Raw genomic sequence first — 17,486 nt, forward strand, 5'->3', positions numbered from 1 at the left:
ATTTTTGGAAACTAGTCCATCTTCTCCCTCTTTAATGCAAATTGTCTTTCAATATTTTTAATGAACTATTATAATAGTCTCCTAATTGGTCATTTTGTTTTATTTCCCTCTCATTATGTACATTGCAGCAAGAGTAATTTTCTAAGACATAAATCTGACAAAGATAGTTTTTAAATAAAAATTTCTATTAATATCTACTTCATTAGGGATAGTGTAATATTCTTAGTCTCACCTTTTGTTGTTTTCTCCCATATTTCCTGTGTTCCACCTCAGAAGACCTTAAAAAAATAAAGAAAGAAATATAGACATATTTTTCCATATCTTGGCTATTGTGAATAATGCTACAAAGGACATGGAAGAGTAGATATTTAAGATATTAACTTTATTCCCTTTAGATATATACTCAAGAGTAAGATTTTTGAATAATATAGCAGTTAAATTTTTATTTTTGTAGACATTTTATATTATTTTCCATAATGACTGTACCAATTTACATCCATACCAATAATGCACTAGGATTTCTTTTTCTATACATCCTTTCCAATATTTTTTATCTGTCTTTTTGATAATAGCCATTCTAACAGATGTGAGGTAATATAACTGTGGGTTTGATTTACATATACCTGAAAATTGGTGATTTTGAGCACATTTTCATGTATGTTCTCTTTGGGAAAATGTCTATTCAGATTCTTTGCTCACTTTTAATTTTTGTAGACAACTGAGTTTATGAGTTGCTTATGTACTTATAATTTGGAAATATTTTCTCATATTCCCTAAGTTGACTTTTTATTTTACCAATTATTTTATTTGTTGTACAGAAGTTTTTTGTTTTGTTTTGTTTTTTGTTTTTTTAATTTTATGTAGCTCCAATTGTTTAATTTAGCTTTTGTTGCCTATGCTCTTGGTGTCATAGCCAACATAACTATTGACAAGATTAGCATCAAGGAGCATTTTTCCTATTTTCTTCTAGGAAGTGACATCACCAAGATGGTGACATTGATCAGTCCCAACTTCTGTCTACCTCACAAGAAGGGGAACTTGCAACTATCTATAGACAAAAGACCATTGTGAAAATCCCAGGATTCAAGATGTAGGCAGAAGTACAACCCTGAGCCACAGAGACCAAGAAGGACAGCATTGGAAGAATAAGAGTTGGCTATACTCTGTCTGTATCACTCCTTCTCCAGGCTAGTGCCACACCAAGAGGGACCCCTGGTCCTAAAGTTTATCCAGTTAGAAAAAGAGAACCTAAGGTGGGCATCCAGCTCTTCTAGTGTTGCTGGATGCTTCCCAGGAAGCCCACTAGTTAATCACATCATGAAGATCATTGGAAGAATCTGTGGAAATCGAATATGGAGGGTAAGATAGAAACAGAGAAGAGGGGAAGGACTTTCAGAAATCAGCGCTCATATCTTCATGAGCTACACTTCTGCTTGCAGTGGCAGAAGAGCAGAGATCCCAGCCAGTGATTCTGTTCATCTCCAAAGCTATATCAGTTGGCCCCATCCAGCTAAGAAGCTTGACTAGCAGTTATGAATGATCTTTTTCCCCAGCCAATGAGTTGTACAAGCCTTGGTGTCCATTCTATGACCTCTCCTGGAAAGAGATCCAAATATCAGCTCTGCCCAAATACTGAATGTATCTCATCCTGTCCAACAAGGAAAACTGGCCAGAGAACCCAGGCAGCTGTGGAGCCCTTCCTATATCCCTATTTCTGTAAGAAGCCAAGTCAGCAGCCCATCCACAAAGTTAAGTATAACTTCTGGTCCAGCATAACAAACAAGCCTGAGCAGTAACACTGGAGCCCAGTCTAATATACTGCCTAGAATATAGCCCCACTCCACAGCAGAGCCCAGTTGAAAGTTTTGCTCTTTTGCCGAACACAGTCTGTGACTTTACCCAGGCAGGGAGCCCAACCACTGACTCTGATTAACTGTGGAGTATAGCCTGTGGCTCTACCTGATGAGGGAACCTGGATGTTAACCCTGCAAAACTGCAGAGCACAAAACATAGCCCCACTCAAATACAGAATACAGCAGAAGATGTCTCTTCATCAGAAAGTCCAGCCAGTGGTGTTGCCTAACAGCAGAGCATAGCCTGTGACCCTATCCAACTCCTGGAGGTAGCTTTGGCGCTGAATAATAGGGCATAGCTTGAGACTCCAACCAACCAGCAATGGAACCAAGGCTATAACCTTGCCCAATCATGGAGTCCAACCAGTGGCAAAGCCCTGTCAGTGAACATAGCCTGTGAACTCGCCTAAGCAAAAGTGATTTCAGAGCCCAGCTAGTTGCCCCACCTCACCATAAGGAACATCCATTATTCCCATCCAATGAAGAAGTATACTCAGTGGCCCTACATGAACATAGAGCCCAGCCAGTAGACCCAGCAAACTATGGAGTATAGACATAAGCATTCTACTGAATTCAGGGCATGCAGAGTGGCCTTGCCTGAATAAAATCCCTGTAACAAGACCAATCTGCCCATGAAACCTACCAACTGACCAAACCAGAATCCCAAACTGAGCTTACAGGTTAAGGGATTTACTTGCTAAAGCAAAGCTTTGACTCTGGAAGAACAGATTACTCAAATACACGGATTCCACTACAAAGACTCAAGGATCTTGAAGAATCAAGCAAACATGATACCACTAATGGAAACGAGTAAAACTCTAATAACTGACCATAAATAAATGGAAAACTAAAGCTGACCAGGATCATGGAAAAAGCAAGAGAGTTCCAGAAAAGCATCTATTTCTGCTTTATTGACTATGCCAAAACCTTTGACTGTGTGGATCACAATAAACTGTGGAAAATTCTGAAAGAGATGGGAATACCAGACCACCTGATCTGCCTCTTGAGAAATCTGTATACAGGTCAGGAAGCAACAGTTAGAACTGGACATGGAACAACAGACTGGTTTCAAATAGGAAAAGGAGTACGTCAAGGCTGTATATTGTCACTCTGCTTATTTAACTTATATGCAGAGTACATCATGAGAAACGCTGGGCTGGAAGAAACACAAGCTGGAATCAAGATTGCCAGGAGAAACATCAATAACCTCAGATATGCAGATGACACCACCCTTATGGCAGAAAGTGAAGAGGAACTCAAAAGCCTCTTGATGAAAGTGAAAGTGGAGAGTGAAAAAGTTGGCTTAAAGGTCAACATTCAGAAAACGAAGATCATGACATCCGGTCCCATCACTTCATGGGAAATAGATGGGGAAACAGTGGGAACAGTGGCTGACTTTAATTTTCTGGGCTCCAAAATGACTGCAGACGGTGACTGCAGCCATGAAACTAAAAGACGCTTACTCCTTGGATGGAAAGTTATGGCCAACCTAGATAGCATATTCAAAAGCAGAGACATTACTTTTCCAACAAAGGTTCGTCTAGTCAAGGCTATGGTTTTTCCCGTGGTCATGTATGGATGTGAGTGTTGGACTGTGAAGAAAACTGAGTGCTGAAGAATTGATGCTTTTGAGCTGTGGTGTTGGAGAAGACTCTTGAGAGTCCCTTGGACTGCAAGGAGATCCAACCAGTCCATTCTGACGGAGATCAGCCCTGGGATTTCTTTGGAAGGAATGATGCTAAAGCTGAAACTCCAGTACTTTGGCCACCTCATGCGAAGAGTTGACTCATTGGAAAAGACTCTGATGCTGGGAGGGATTGGGGGCAGGAGGAGGAGGGGACGATAGAGGATGAGATGGCTGGATGGCATCACTGACTCGATGGACGTGAGTCTGGGTGAACTCTGGGAGTTGAGGATGGACAGGGAGGCCTGTCGTGCCGCGATTTAATGGATCTCAAAGAGTCGGACACAACTGAATGACTGATCTGATTTGATCTGATCTGATCTGAAAGCTGACCAAAAATTCAGAATAATTTATTTAAAGTAATTCAGTGAACTTCAAGAACACCCAGATAAATAACTAAATGAAGTCAGAAAAACAGTGCATTAATAAAATGATTAGATCAACAAAGAAATATATACCTGTGGCGGATTCATGTGGATGTATGGCAAAACCAATACAATATTGTAAGGTAATTAGCCTGCAATTAAAATAAATAAATTTAAATTAAAAAAAGAAATATAAATATTGAAAAATAGATATCCTAGATTTGAATAATATAATGAATGAACTGAAGAATTCAATAAAGAACTTCAATATCAATCTCAAACAAGCAGAAGACATAAGAAGTAAGCTGGAATATAAGCCATTAGAAATTATCCAGTCAAAGCAACAACAACAACAAAAAATGGAATCAAAGCATACCACAGAAAAAAGTAATCAAATCACAGAGAAACACACCAAGAGAGGAAGAAAGGAAGAAATAAACGATCTACAAAAGAAACAAAAAATGAAAAAAAAAATTGTAAAGCAAATCCTTCTATATGAACAACTTTGTTGCTCAGTCACTAAGTAGTGTCTGACTCTTTGTGACCCCATGAACTACAGCATGTCAGGCTTCCCTGTCCTTCACTATCTCCTGGAGTTTGTTCAAACTCATGTCCATTAAGTTGAAGATGGCATCCAACCATCTCATCCTCTGTGGTCACTTTTTCCTCCTGCCCTTAATCTTTCCCAACATCAAGGTCTTTCTCCAATCAAAAGACATAGAGTGGCTAAGTAGTAAAATGCAACATATGCCCCCAATTGTTTTTGTACCCCCACTACTCTACCCCCTATTGCTCCTTCCTTCCTCCACGGGTAACCACTAGTTTGTTCTCTATATATATGAGTCTTTTTTTTTTTTTTCCTGCTTCTTTCATTAGTTTATTGTATTTTTCAGATTCTATATGTAGGTGATATCATAGAGTATTTCTCTTTCTCTTCCTGACTTATTCCAGTTAGCATAATGCTGTCCAAGTGTGTGTGAATATATGTGTGTGCATATATATATGTGTGTGTGTGTGTGTATATATATATATATATATATATATATATATATATACAGACAGACAGACACACAACAGAACACTACTCAGCTATAAAAAAGAACAAAAATTTGAAATTTGTGTATATATACACACACACACCCCCATACATACTCACACAATAGAATGCTGCTGCTGCTAAGTCGCTTCAGTCATGTCCGACTCTGTGCAACCAATAGATGGCAGCCCACCAGGCTCCTCTGTCCCTGGGATTCTCCAGGCAAGAACACTGGAGTGGGTTGCCATTTCCTTCTCCAATGAATGAAAGTGGAAAGTGAAAGTGAAGTCGCTTAGTCATGTCCGACTCTTCGTGACCCCATGGACTGCAGCCTACCAGGCTCCTCCATCCATGGGATTTTTCAGGCAAGGGTACTGGAGTGCAGTGCCATTGACTTCTCCACAATAGAATGCTATTCAGTCATAAAAAAGAACAAAAATTTGAAATTTGCAGCCACATATATAGACTTGGAGGATTTGATGTATATATTCTTTGTCCAGTCATCTGTTGACAAACACCAGACACTTTAGGTTGTTTCCATTTCTTTGCAATTATAAATATGAAAACTGGGTGCATATATCTCTTTCAATTAGTTTTTTTTTTTTTTTTAGATATATGCAAAGTCATGGAATTTTTGGGTCATATGGTAGTTCTATTTTTAGTTATTGTGAGGAAATTCCATGCTGCTTTCTACAATGGCAGCACCAATTTATATTCCTATCAACAGTGTACAAGAGTTCTCTTTTCTTCTCATTTTTACCAACATTTGTTATATATGTTATTTATGATGATAGGCATTCAGACAGGTATGAAGTGATACCTCACTGTGATTTTGACTTCCATTGGTCTGATGATCAGTGATGTTGAAAATCTTTCACTTGCCTTTTGGCCATCTACATTTTATTTTAGGAAAAAAGCCTATTCAGTTCTGCCCATTTTTTAATTGTGTTGTTTGTGTATTTTTTTAACTTAGTTTATTTATTTTAATTGAAGGATAATTACTTTACAATATTATGATGATTTTTGCCATACATCAACATGAATTGGCCACAGGTACACATTTGTCCCTCCCATCCTGAACCACCCTCCTTCCCCAACTTATCCCTTTGGGTCATCCCAGAGCACCCATTTAGGGTGCCCTGCTTCATGGATTCAAACTTGCACTGGGTAATCTATTATACATATGGTTATGTACATGTTTCAATGCTGTTCTCTCAAATCATTCCACCCTCGCCTTCTCCCACTGAGTCCAAAAGTATGTTCTTTATATCTGTTTCCTTTGCTGCCCTGCATGTATGATCGTCACTACCATCTTTCTAAATTCCATATATGTGCTTTAATACAAAGAATTTGTCTTTCTCTTTCTGACTTGCTTCATTCTGTATAATGGGCTCCAGGTCCATCCACCTCATTAGAACTGACTCAAATGTGTTGCTTTTTATGGTTGAGTAATATTTCACTGTGTAAGCCGATGGTCATTTAGGTTGCTTCCATGTCCTAGTTATTATACACAGTACTGCAATGAACATTGGGATACATGCATCTCTTTCAGTTCTGGTTTCCTTGGGGTGTATGCCCAGCAGGGTGATTGTTGGGTGATATAGCAATTATTTGACCAGGTTTTTAAGGAATCTCCACATTGTTCTCCATAGTTTCTGTAACAGTTTGCATTGCCAACAACAATGTAAGAGGGTTCCTTTTCCTTGACACCCTCTCCAGCATTTATTATTTGTAGAATTTTCGATTTTGGCCATTCTGATTGGTGATACCTCATTTTGATTTACATTTCTTTAATAATGAGCAAAGTTGAGCTTCTTTTCATGTGTTTGTCAGCCATCTGTATGTCTTCTTTGGAGAAATGTGTGCTTAAGTCTTTTGCCTACTTTTTATTGGGTTGTTCATATTTTTGGTATTGACCTGCATGTGCTGCTTGTATATTTTGGATAGTAACTCTTTGTCAGTTGTTTCATTTGCTATTATTTTCACCCATTCTGAGGGCTGTATTTTCACCTTGCTTATAGTTTCCTTCCTTGTGCAAAAGTTAAGTTTAATTAAGTCCCATTTATTTATTTCTGTTCTTATTTAGAATATTCTAGAAGGTGGGTCACAGGGGATCTTGTGATTTATGTCAGAGAGTGTTCTAAGTTTTCCTCTAAGAGTTTTATGGTTTCTAGTCTTACATTTAGGTCTTTAATCCATTTTATTTTCGTGTATGGTGTTAGAAAGTGTTCTAGTTTCTTTCTTTCTTTTTTTTTTTTACTGTAAATGTATTTATTTTAATTGGAGGCTAATTACTTTACAATATTGTATTGATTTTGCCAGACCTCAACATGAATCTGCCATGGGTTTCTTTTGCACATAGCTGACCAGTTTTCCCATGTGTGCCTGCTAAGTCACTTCAATAGTGTCTTATTCTGTGTGACCCCAAGAACTGTAACCCACCGGGATCCTCTGTCCATGTCATGCTTTAGGCAAGAATACTGGAGTGGTTTGCCAAGCCCTTCTTCAGGGGATCTTTACTACCCAAAGATCAAAACTGCAACTTTTATAAGTCTCCTGCATTGGCAGAAAAGTTATTTAACACTAGTGCCACCTTGGAAGCCCCACTTATTGAAGAGACTGTCTTTTCTCCATTGTATATTTCTGCTTCCTTTGTCAAAGATAAGGTGTCCACAGGTACATGGATTAATCTATGGACTTTCTTGTTTGTTCCATTGATCTATATTTCTGTCTTTGTGCCAGTACCATACTGTTTTGATGACTGTAGCTTTGTAGTAAAGTCTGAAGGCAGGAAGGATGATTCCTACAGTTCCATTCTTGTTTCTCAAGATTACTTTGACTATTCCAGATCTTTTGTGTTTCCATACAAACTGTGAAATTATTTGTTCTAGTTCTATGAAAAATACCATTGGTAGTTTAATAGAGATTGCATTGCATTTATAGATTTCTTTGGATAGTATACTCATTTTCACTATATTGACTTTTTTTCAATCCAAGAACATGGCATATTTCTCCATCTATTTGTGTCATCTTTGATGTCTTTCATCAGTGTTTTATAGTTTTCTGTATAGAAGTCTTTTGTTTCTTTAGGCAAATTTATTCCTGAATATTTTATTTTTTTCATTGCAATGGTTAATGGGATTGTTTCCTTAATTTCTTTTTTCCTGTTTTTCATGTTAGTGTATAGGAATGCAAGGGATTTCTGTGTATTAATTTTAAATCCTGCAACTTTACTAAATTCATTGACTAGCTCTGGTAGTTTTCTGGTGGAACCTTTCCACTTTTCTATGTAGAGGATCATGTCATCTGTAAAGAGTGAGAGTTTTACTCGTTCTTTTCCAATCTGAATTTTTTTAATTTATTTTTCCTCTTTGATTGCTGTGGGTAGGACTTCTAAAATTATACTGAATAAGAATGGTGAGAGTGGGCACCCTTGTTTGCTGGCATATTGAGTGCAGAATTTTGACAGCATCATCTTTTAGGATTTGAAATAGCTCAGTAGAAATTCCATCACCTCCACTAGTTTTTTTCATAGTGATGCTTCTTAAGCCCCACTTGCCTTTGCAGTCCAAGATGTCTGGCTCTAGCTGAGTGATCACAACATTGTGATTATCGGGGTCATGAAGATCTTTTTTTTTATATATAGTTCTTTTGTGTATTCTTGCCACCTCTTCTTAATATTTTCTGCTTTTTTTAGGTCCATACCATTTCTGCTTTTTTTTTTTTGCACCCATATTTACATTAAATATTCCCTGGCATCTGTAATTTTGTTGAAGAGATCTTTAGTCTTTCCCATTCTATTGTTTTCATCTATATCTTGCATTATTCACATAGGAAAGCATTCTTATCTCTCCTTGCTATTCTTTGTAACTCTGCATTCAGATGGGCGTACCTTTCCTTTTCTCCTTTGTGTTTTGCTTCTCTTCTTTACTCAGCTATTTATAAGGCCTCCTCAGACAGCCATTTTGCTTTTTTCATTTCCTTTTCTTGGGGATGGTTTTGATTACCACCTCCTATACAATGTCATGAACCTTCATCCATAGTTATTCAGGTACTCTGTCTATCAGATCTGATACCTTCAATCTATTTGTCCCTCCCACTGTATATTCACAAGGGGTTTGATTTAGGTCATGTCTGAATGGCATAGTGGTTTTCCCTACTTTTTTCAATTTAATTCTGAATTTTGCAATAAGGAGTTCATGATCTGAGCCACTGTCAGCTCCTGGTCTTGTTTTTACTGTATAGAGCAAGGGCTCAGAGGGTACTGCAGAGTGACCAAATGGCCCTCCTGCAGGGCCTCCTTGTCTGACTGGGGGTTATCAAAGGGCAACACCTCCACAGACGTGTTGAACAGCTTGTCCTCTGGGTGCTCGATGTTGCCACTACGGAAGAAGAACCGCTCCAGTTGCAGCGGCTGGAAGAAGCAGAAGCGGATGAAGTCCCCTGCAGAGGGTGTGAAGGCCCAGAAGAAATCCTCGTGCAGGTAGGCCTTCTCCAGGGTGAAGTGCTGGTACGTCTTGAGGCTCGTGCTCACCTCTGCAGGTGGGTTCACGTGCTCCATCCGCAGCGCATGCTTCCCAAAGTCCTTGTCCTTCAGTTTCTGGATCTTGCCCGCCAGTGAGGAGTGAGTGCCCACGTGCTGGAAGAGGGAGGGCTTGAAGCGGATCCGCAGGTTGGCCTTCTGCCGGTCACAGTGCTTCTCATCCTTCTCAGGGTTGCAGACCTTCACCCAAAGAATGTGGTCCAGGAGCCAGTCAATGGGCTTGTCCCGGTAGAACATAAGGATGAACTCCACAATGACGCTCAGGTCCAGCGACTTGAACATCTTCCCAATGAAACCCAGCTGGGAGAACTCCAGGATCATCCAGTCTTCCGAGGGCTGCTGGAGTGCAAAGTTCTTCATGGTGCTCAGGTAGTTGGGCTTGGCTATGATGTCATCTTCCAGCTGCACGTAGTAGATGCCTTTGGACTGTGCATACATCATGAGGAAGCAGTAATCAAGGTTCTATTTGGTCCTCCACCTGACTCTCTCCTTGGGGTCCCCAAAGGACTCTCGGAGGCGGGAGAAGTCAGGGTAGAAGTGGGGGGAAGGGGAGATGACTTCCAGGAGCCCAGAATGGATCTCCGTAGGGAACAAGGCCTTGATATTCTCTGTCACCAGCGAGGTATACTGTGGGTCAGTCTCTGCAATCAGCACCACGATGACCGAGTCCTCCTTCTCCTGCGGGCTCAGCTCCAAGATGAGTGAGTGCAGCGTGTCAGTCAGGTAGGAGTGCACCTCACGCCGCACGCTGGGGATGCCCATCACCACCGACACTCCGGTGCGGCCCTGGCCCACGCGCACGGCCAGCTGCAGGCTGCTTTCCTTGGCCAGCAGGTGTGGCAGGTGGTGGAAGACAGTGGGAAGGTGCAGCACGTGCTTGTGCGAGACGTTCCACGGCTTCAGGCGCAGATGCTCAGGTAGGCGGCCCCAGGTGCGATGCTGTCTCCATCTCGCAGCGCCTGTCTCTCGGACATGGCCCTCTTGATCTCATCCAGCACCAGGTTGAGCTCCTTGGAGCGCTTGAGGCTCTCCTGCTCGGCTGCATGCAAGCGGTCATGCAGGGCCAGGAACTCCCGCTGGTAGACGTCCACCACATCACCTTTCTGGCCTCTGAGCGCCGCGTACCAGGAGAGCGAGAAGAAGGCGCACAGGCAGAAGAGCAGCAGCGTCAGGAAGGCGCCATTGCGGAGCCTCATCTCCTCAGGTACGCGGTGGGCGCCGGCGGGGCCGAGGCTGCATGGCCCGGGGGGGCCGGGGCTGGAGCGCCGGGACCGGAGGCTGCAAAGAATATAATCAATCTGATTTTGGTGTCAACCATCTGGTAATGTGTTCTGTAAAGTCTTCTCTTGTATTGTTTGAAGAGTATGTTTCTATGACCAGTGTTTTTCTTGGCAAAACTCTGTCAGTATTTACCCTGCTTCATTTAGTGCTCCAAAGCCAAACTTGCCTGTTACTCCAGATACCTCTTGACTTCCTACTTTTGCATTCGAGTCCCCTATGATTTAAAGGATATCTTTTTTTGGTATGCTTTTCTAAGCTCTTCACTAAATTTTTGGTAGAATTCAATTGTGAAACCATCTGGTCCTGGACTTTTGTTTGTTGGAAGATTTTTTTAATATAGTTTCAATTTCTGTCCTAGTGACTGGTCTGTTCATATTTTCTATTTCTTCCGGGTTAAGTATTGGAAGGTTATAATTTTCTAAGAATTTCTCCATTTCTTCAAAGTTTTCCATATTGGGGGCATGTTGTTGACCTTTGTAGTCTCTTAAGATCGTTTGTATTTCTGTGTTGTCTATTATAATTTCTCCATTTTCATTTCCATTTTTATTGATTTGAGTCTTCCTTCTTTTTTCTTGAGTCTTGCTAACCGCCTGTTTATTTTATCTTCTCAAAGAACCAACTTAGAGTTTTTAGGATTTTTGCTGTAGTCTTCTTTCATTTTTATTTATTTCTGTTGTGACTTTTATGATTTATTTCCTTCTCCTAACTTTTGGATTTTGTTTGTTTGTTTGTTTGTTTCTGTTCCTTTCCTGGTTTATTTAGATGCAAGTTTATGTTGTTTATTTGATGTTTCTATTTTTTCTTGTGGCAGTCTTGTATTGCTGTGAACTACCCTTTAGCTCTCTTTTTACTGAATCCCATAGATTTTGGGTTTTCATGTTTGCATTATGAGTAGTTTCTAAGCATATTTTGATTTCCTTTTTGATATCTTCAGTGATCTTCTGGTTATTAAGAAGCATGTTGTTTAACCTCATATGTTTGTGTTTTTTTATAGTTTTTTTTTTTTTTTTCCTACAGTTGATATCTAATCTTACAGCATTGTGATCAGAAATGATGCTTGAAATGATTTCAGTTTTTTTTTTTTTTTAATTTACCAAGGTTAGTTTTGTGGCCCAGAATGTGATATTTCCTGGAGACCATTCCATGTGCACTTCAGAAGAAGATAAAATCCATTGTTTTGGGATAAAATGCCCTGTGGATATCAATTATGTCTAACGTATCTTTTAAAGCTTGTGTTTCTTTCTTAATTTTCTGACTGGGAGACATATTTATTGGTGTGAGTGGGATATTAAAGTCCCGCATAATTATTGTATTACTCTCAGTTTCCCCTTTAATAGTTATTAGCATTTGCCTAATGTATTGAAACGGAGAAGGTGATGGCACCCCACTCCAGTACTCTAGCCTGGAAAATCCCATGGATGACCTCTCTCGCCTCAGCGCTTCCAAGATGACCAAGAAAAGAAGAAACAACGGTCGTGCCAAAAAGGGCCGCTGCCATGTGCAGCCTATTCTCTGCACCAACTGTGCCCGATGTGTGCCCAAGGATAAGGCCATTAAGAAGTTCGTCATACGGAACATCGTAGAGGCTGCAGCCATCAGGGACATTTCTGAAGCGAGTGTTTTTGATCCCTATGTACTTCCCAAGCTGTATGTGAAACTACATTACTGTGTGAGTTGTGCCATTCACAGCAAGGTAGTCAGGAATGGCTCTCGGGAAGCCCGTAAGGACCGAACATCTCCACCCCGATTTAGACCTGCGGGTGCTGCCCCACTCCTCCACCAAAGCCCATGTAAGGATCCACGTCCTTAAAGACTGAAGAAATATTGGTTTCTCTGAAAAGACAATAAAATGGAAATTATACTTTAAAAAAAAAAAAAAAAGAAAATCCCATGGATGGAGGAGCCTGGTGGGCTGCAGTCCATGGGGTCGCTAAGAGTCAGACACGACTGAGCGACTTCACTTTCACTTTTCACTTTCCTACACTGGAGAAGGAAATGGCAACCCACTCCAGTGTTCTTGCCTGGAGAATCCCAGGGACGGGCAGCCTGGTAGGTTGCCGTCTATGAGGTCGCACAGAGTTGGGCACGACTGAAGCGACTTAGCAGCAGCAGCAGCAGCAATGTATTGAAATTCTCTTATGTTGGATTCATATACATTTATAACTCTTATATCTTCTTCTTGGATTGACCCCTTGATCATTATGTAGTGTCCTTTTTTGTCTCTTAAAATGGTCCTTAAAGTCTATTTTATCTGATATGAATCTTGCTACTCCCACTTTCCTTTTGTCTCCATTTGCACAAAATATATTTTTTCCATGCCCTCACTTTCAATCTCTATATGTCTCTAGGTTTGAAGTGGGTGGATTGTTGGTAGCATTTATAGGTGTTTTATTTATGTATCCATTTGGACAGTCTTTGTATTTTGGTTGTAGCATTTAGCCCATTTATGTTTAAGGTAATTATTGATGAGTATGATCTCATTACCATTTACTTTATTGTTTTGGTTCATTTTTATAAACCCTTTTTTGGTACTTCCTATCTAAAGAAGATCCTTTAGCAGTTTTTTAGAGAGCTGGTTTCCTGGTGCTGAATTCTCTCCGCTTTTGCTTGTATGTAAAGCTTTTGATTTCTCCTTTGAATCTGAATGAAATATTTGCTGGGTAATCTTGGTTGTAGGTTTTTCTCTTTCATAACTTTAAGGATATCTTGTCATTCCCTTCTGGCCCACAGAGTTTCTGTTCTAAGATGAGCTGTTATCCTTATGGGGATCCCCTTGTATGTTATTTGTTGCTTTTCCTTTGCTGTTTTTCACATTTTTTCTTTGTGCTTAATGTTTGTTAGTTTGATTAATATGTATCTTGGTGTGCTTTACCTTGGGTTTATCCTGTATGGGACAATCTTTGCTTCTTGCACTTGGGTGGTTACTTCCTCCCCCATTTTAAGAAAGTTTTTGACTATTATCTCCTCAAATATTTTCTCATGCCATTTCCTTTTGTCTTCTTCTTCTGGGACATCTATGATTTGAATGTTGGAGAGTTTAACATTGTCCCAGATGTCTAAGTCTGTTCGCATTTCCTTTTATTCTTTTCTTTTTTTTTTTTTTCCCACTCTGCTTCATTTATTTCCACCATTCCATCTTATATCTCAATTATACGTTCTTCTGCCTCATTTGTACTGTTTGAATCTCAATGAAATCTTTGCTGGGTAAAGCATCCTTGTTGCAGATGTTGTTCTGTAACATCTGTAGTATTGGTTCCCTCCAGAGAGTTTTAATTTCAGTTATTGCATTGTTCATTATTGACTGTCTCTCATTTATTAATGTTCCCTGAGGTCAGGAGGTCCATTATGGTCAAAAATTCTGGAGTCGAGCCTCCTGCTTCTGGGTTTCAGTTCCCCTCTTACAGTAGCATCAAGACTTCTCCATCCAATCAATACAGAGGACAACCCCTATAAGTTAATAGGGAAACAACTCTCCATAGCCAAGAACACCCAAAGAGATTCACAGAGTTATATACAGAAGAGAAGAGGAAGGAAGGAGATAGAGATAATCAGGAGGAGAATAGAGAGAGTCAAAAGGGAAGAGGGCAACCAAGCCAGTAATCATATTCCTAAGTGAAAATGGATACTAAAAATACAAAATTATTAACATATCAAAAAGCAAAATTTAAAAATGTAGAATAATGATTGGGCTTCCCTGGTGGGTTACATGATAAAGAATCCACCTGAAATGCGGGAGGCCTGGGTTTGATCCCTGGGTTGGGAAGATCCTCTGGAGGAGGATATGGCAACCCACTCCAGTATTCTTGCCTGGAGAATCACCATGAACAGAGGAGCCTGGTGGGAGTCCATTGGGTCACAAAGAGTTGGACACCACTGAGCAACTAAGTACACCACAGCACAGAATAGAGATTAGACTCTCAAAAGAACAATATAAAAATACATTTATTAAAAAATGAAATAGATTTTAAAAATATATTTTTAAGAAAGGTAATAGTAGGCTATAAAAATAAAAATTAAAAGAGTAATAAGGAACCATATGAGAGAAAAAATAAGATAATAGGGAAGAAAGGAAAAAAAATAGAAAACAATAATAATAAAAGTTAAAGGTTAAAAATAATAAAATTTATAAAAATTAGAAAATAATAATAAAGATAAATCTAAGAATTTCTCTGGAGCTGCTGTAGGCAGTGTGAGTCATTTCAGTATCAGAAAATCCCTTGTTCCAAGTTGAACTTATTCTCATGTCTACAGTTGCCCCTCAAATGCAGAGTCTCAGCTTAACTGCAGGATTTTTCATCTTTTGCACCTGCCACTTCTGGGGCAGTTTCCCCTTTTTTTCTTTGCTTAAGTCAGCCTCTTCTGCTTGCAAGTATCTTCATTGTGTAATCTCTGACCTGACACAAGGGGGCAAAGGTTGCCACTTATTCAGACTCATTGGCTTAGTTGTGCTGTGGAGAGGGAGTGACTCTGAAAACAAACATCACTGGCATAAGTGGTGAGCACTCCTGCTGGATAGACAACACTGGGCTTGCCACAGCCCAAGACAGCATGCACTTCCCAGGTCCAAGCCTCTCACGATCTCAGGTGTGAAGGGATTGCAAGTCCCAGGTAGCCCATGTGTCCCTTCAAGGGAGCTGGCCTCAGTCTGAGATTCCTGGCTGATATGAATTATCCCGAATTCCAGGAAGATGTGGTTAGCAACTGGCAGCCTGCTCACAGCTTGGCAGGGGTTGCAGTCACTGGAACCAAGATGCAGTGGCCCCTTCCCTTCCACCTCTGTCTGTCATGCACCTTGCCTCTCTGCTTCCAATGAGGGCCATAAATGGCAGCTGGCTTGCTCTCCTTTGTTGTTCACTCAGTCATGAGCCTTGTTCTGTGAGCCCACCAGTGGTAACAGTGCATGTTAGGGGCTTCCTGCAAGAAAGGTCTTTGTTTTTCTTTGTCTCTCTGGAGTTCCTACAATTTGAGTTATTATGTCACATTAGCCCCTCAGAGAGTCCTTGGCATTCAACCCCAGTCCTTACTAAGGACCTTTAAGATGCAGCCTGCACCTCCACACTCAGCTCCCACTCACTGTGGTTGAACATGAGTGTGTGAGCCACTTTTCTTCTTGTAATTGCCATTTGGCAGAATTCTGTGATTTTGTTGTTGTTGTTTCTCATTATGTTTCCCTCTGAGCTTCCAAAGATCCCCAGACCCTACCTGTGAGAGGGTTTACTATTCTGTGGAAACTTCTTCTTCATTACTCCCTCCCTGGGATGGTTATCTTTCCCAGATCTTTTGCCTCTTTTTTCATCATTATCTTTTGTCCTACTTCATTTCAAAGAGATTGGTTTGTCTTTCTGGGTATCTGGGGTCTTCTGCCAGCATTCAAAAGTTTTTTTTTTTTTTTTTTTTTTTTTTTTTTGTTTTGTTTTGTTTGTTTGTTTGTTTTTTGTAGAAGTTGCTTCACATGAAGATGATCTTTTGATGTATTTGTGAGGGAGAAAGTGATCTCCCCATCCCATTCCTCTGCCATCTTGAGACAGCCCCTTGTTTGTGTTTTTGATGTTAAGTTATATGAGAAGTTTATATATGCTGGATATTAATCCCTTAACACTCATATTATTTGAAATTATTTACTCTCATTCAGTAAACTGTCTTCATTTTGTCAATGGTTTCCTTTACTGTGTAAAAGGCTTTAAGTTTAATTAGGTCCTCTTTGTTGATGTTTGCTTTTGTTTTCTTAACTTTAGGAGATGTATCCAAAACAATATTGCTGTCATTTATGTCAAAGAATGATTCTTTGTATTTCTGTGGTATCTCTGAAGATGTATGCTATGGCATTTATTATTTGATTTATTTGGATCTTCTCTATTTAGTCTTCTAATTATAGTCTTCTAAACAAATCTTCTTATTTTCTTGATTAGTCTAGCTAACATTTTACCAATTTATTTCTTTAAAAACACTTATAATTTTGCTCATCTTTTCTGTTATTTCCCTAGTCTATATTTCACTTATTTTTTCTGCAATGTTTATTATTAATACTTCGTTCTACTCACTTGAGGTATTATTATTATTTTTTTTTTTTTAATTCTTGAAGGTGTAAGTTTAGGCTGTTATCTGCTTTCTCTTTCTTTTTTAAAATGTTTATTATTTCCTCTTCAAACTGATTTAGCCTCATTATATTATTTGGAATATTGTGTTCCATTTTTTTCTTAATGTAATTTTAAAATTTTTCTTTTGATTTCTTTTTTTTTTTTTTTTTTTTAATTTTATTTTATTTTTAAACTTTACATAACTGTATTAGTTTTGCCAAATATCAAAATGAAATCCACTGTTCTTTCAAATATTTGCTTAATTTTCACGTACTTAGATAGAGATTGCATTCAATTTGCAGAATTCATGGTTAGCTTGCAAATATTAATTTTTCAAATCCAAGGAACACAGTATATGTACTTTTTTCAAAAGAAAAATTTAAAAACTGTATTAAGACAAAAATGGAACACAACATTCCAAGTAATATAATGGGGCTAAATTAGTGTAAAGAGGAAAGAATAAACATTTTAAAAAAGAAAAAGAAAGCACATAACAGCCTAAATTTACACCTTCAAGAATTTAAAAAAAAATAGTGATAAACAATACCCCAAGAGAGTAGAATGAAGGGTTAATAACAAACATTATAGCAAAAATAAATGAAGACTAGATTAGTGAAGCAACAAAAAAGATGAGCAAAATTATGTGT

At 39.2% G+C, this 17,486-nt stretch overlaps 1 protein-coding gene and 1 pseudogene across 1 annotated transcript; one reads left to right on the top strand and one right to left on the bottom strand.

Moving 5' to 3' along the window:
- Positions 1–9,172: 9,172 nt before the first annotated feature.
- LOC102408630 (alpha-1,3-mannosyl-glycoprotein 4-beta-N-acetylglucosaminyltransferase B-like) lies at positions 9,173–10,739 on the bottom strand. The gene is given in 2 exon segments (XM_045164347.1): positions 9,173–10,422; positions 10,425–10,739. Coding segments are annotated over 2 exon segments (1,503 nt in total). The 5' UTR covers positions 10,678–10,739.
- A 1,445-nt stretch (positions 10,740–12,184) lies between these two features.
- On the top strand, positions 12,185–12,571 carry LOC102408281 (annotated as a pseudogene).
- Positions 12,572–17,486: the final 4,915 nt, after the last annotated feature.

The sequence above is a fragment of the Bubalus bubalis genome, chromosome X, assembly GCF_019923935.1.
Source record: "Bubalus bubalis isolate 160015118507 breed Murrah chromosome X, NDDB_SH_1, whole genome shotgun sequence".
Taxonomy (NCBI): Eukaryota; Metazoa; Chordata; class Mammalia; order Artiodactyla; family Bovidae; genus Bubalus; species Bubalus bubalis.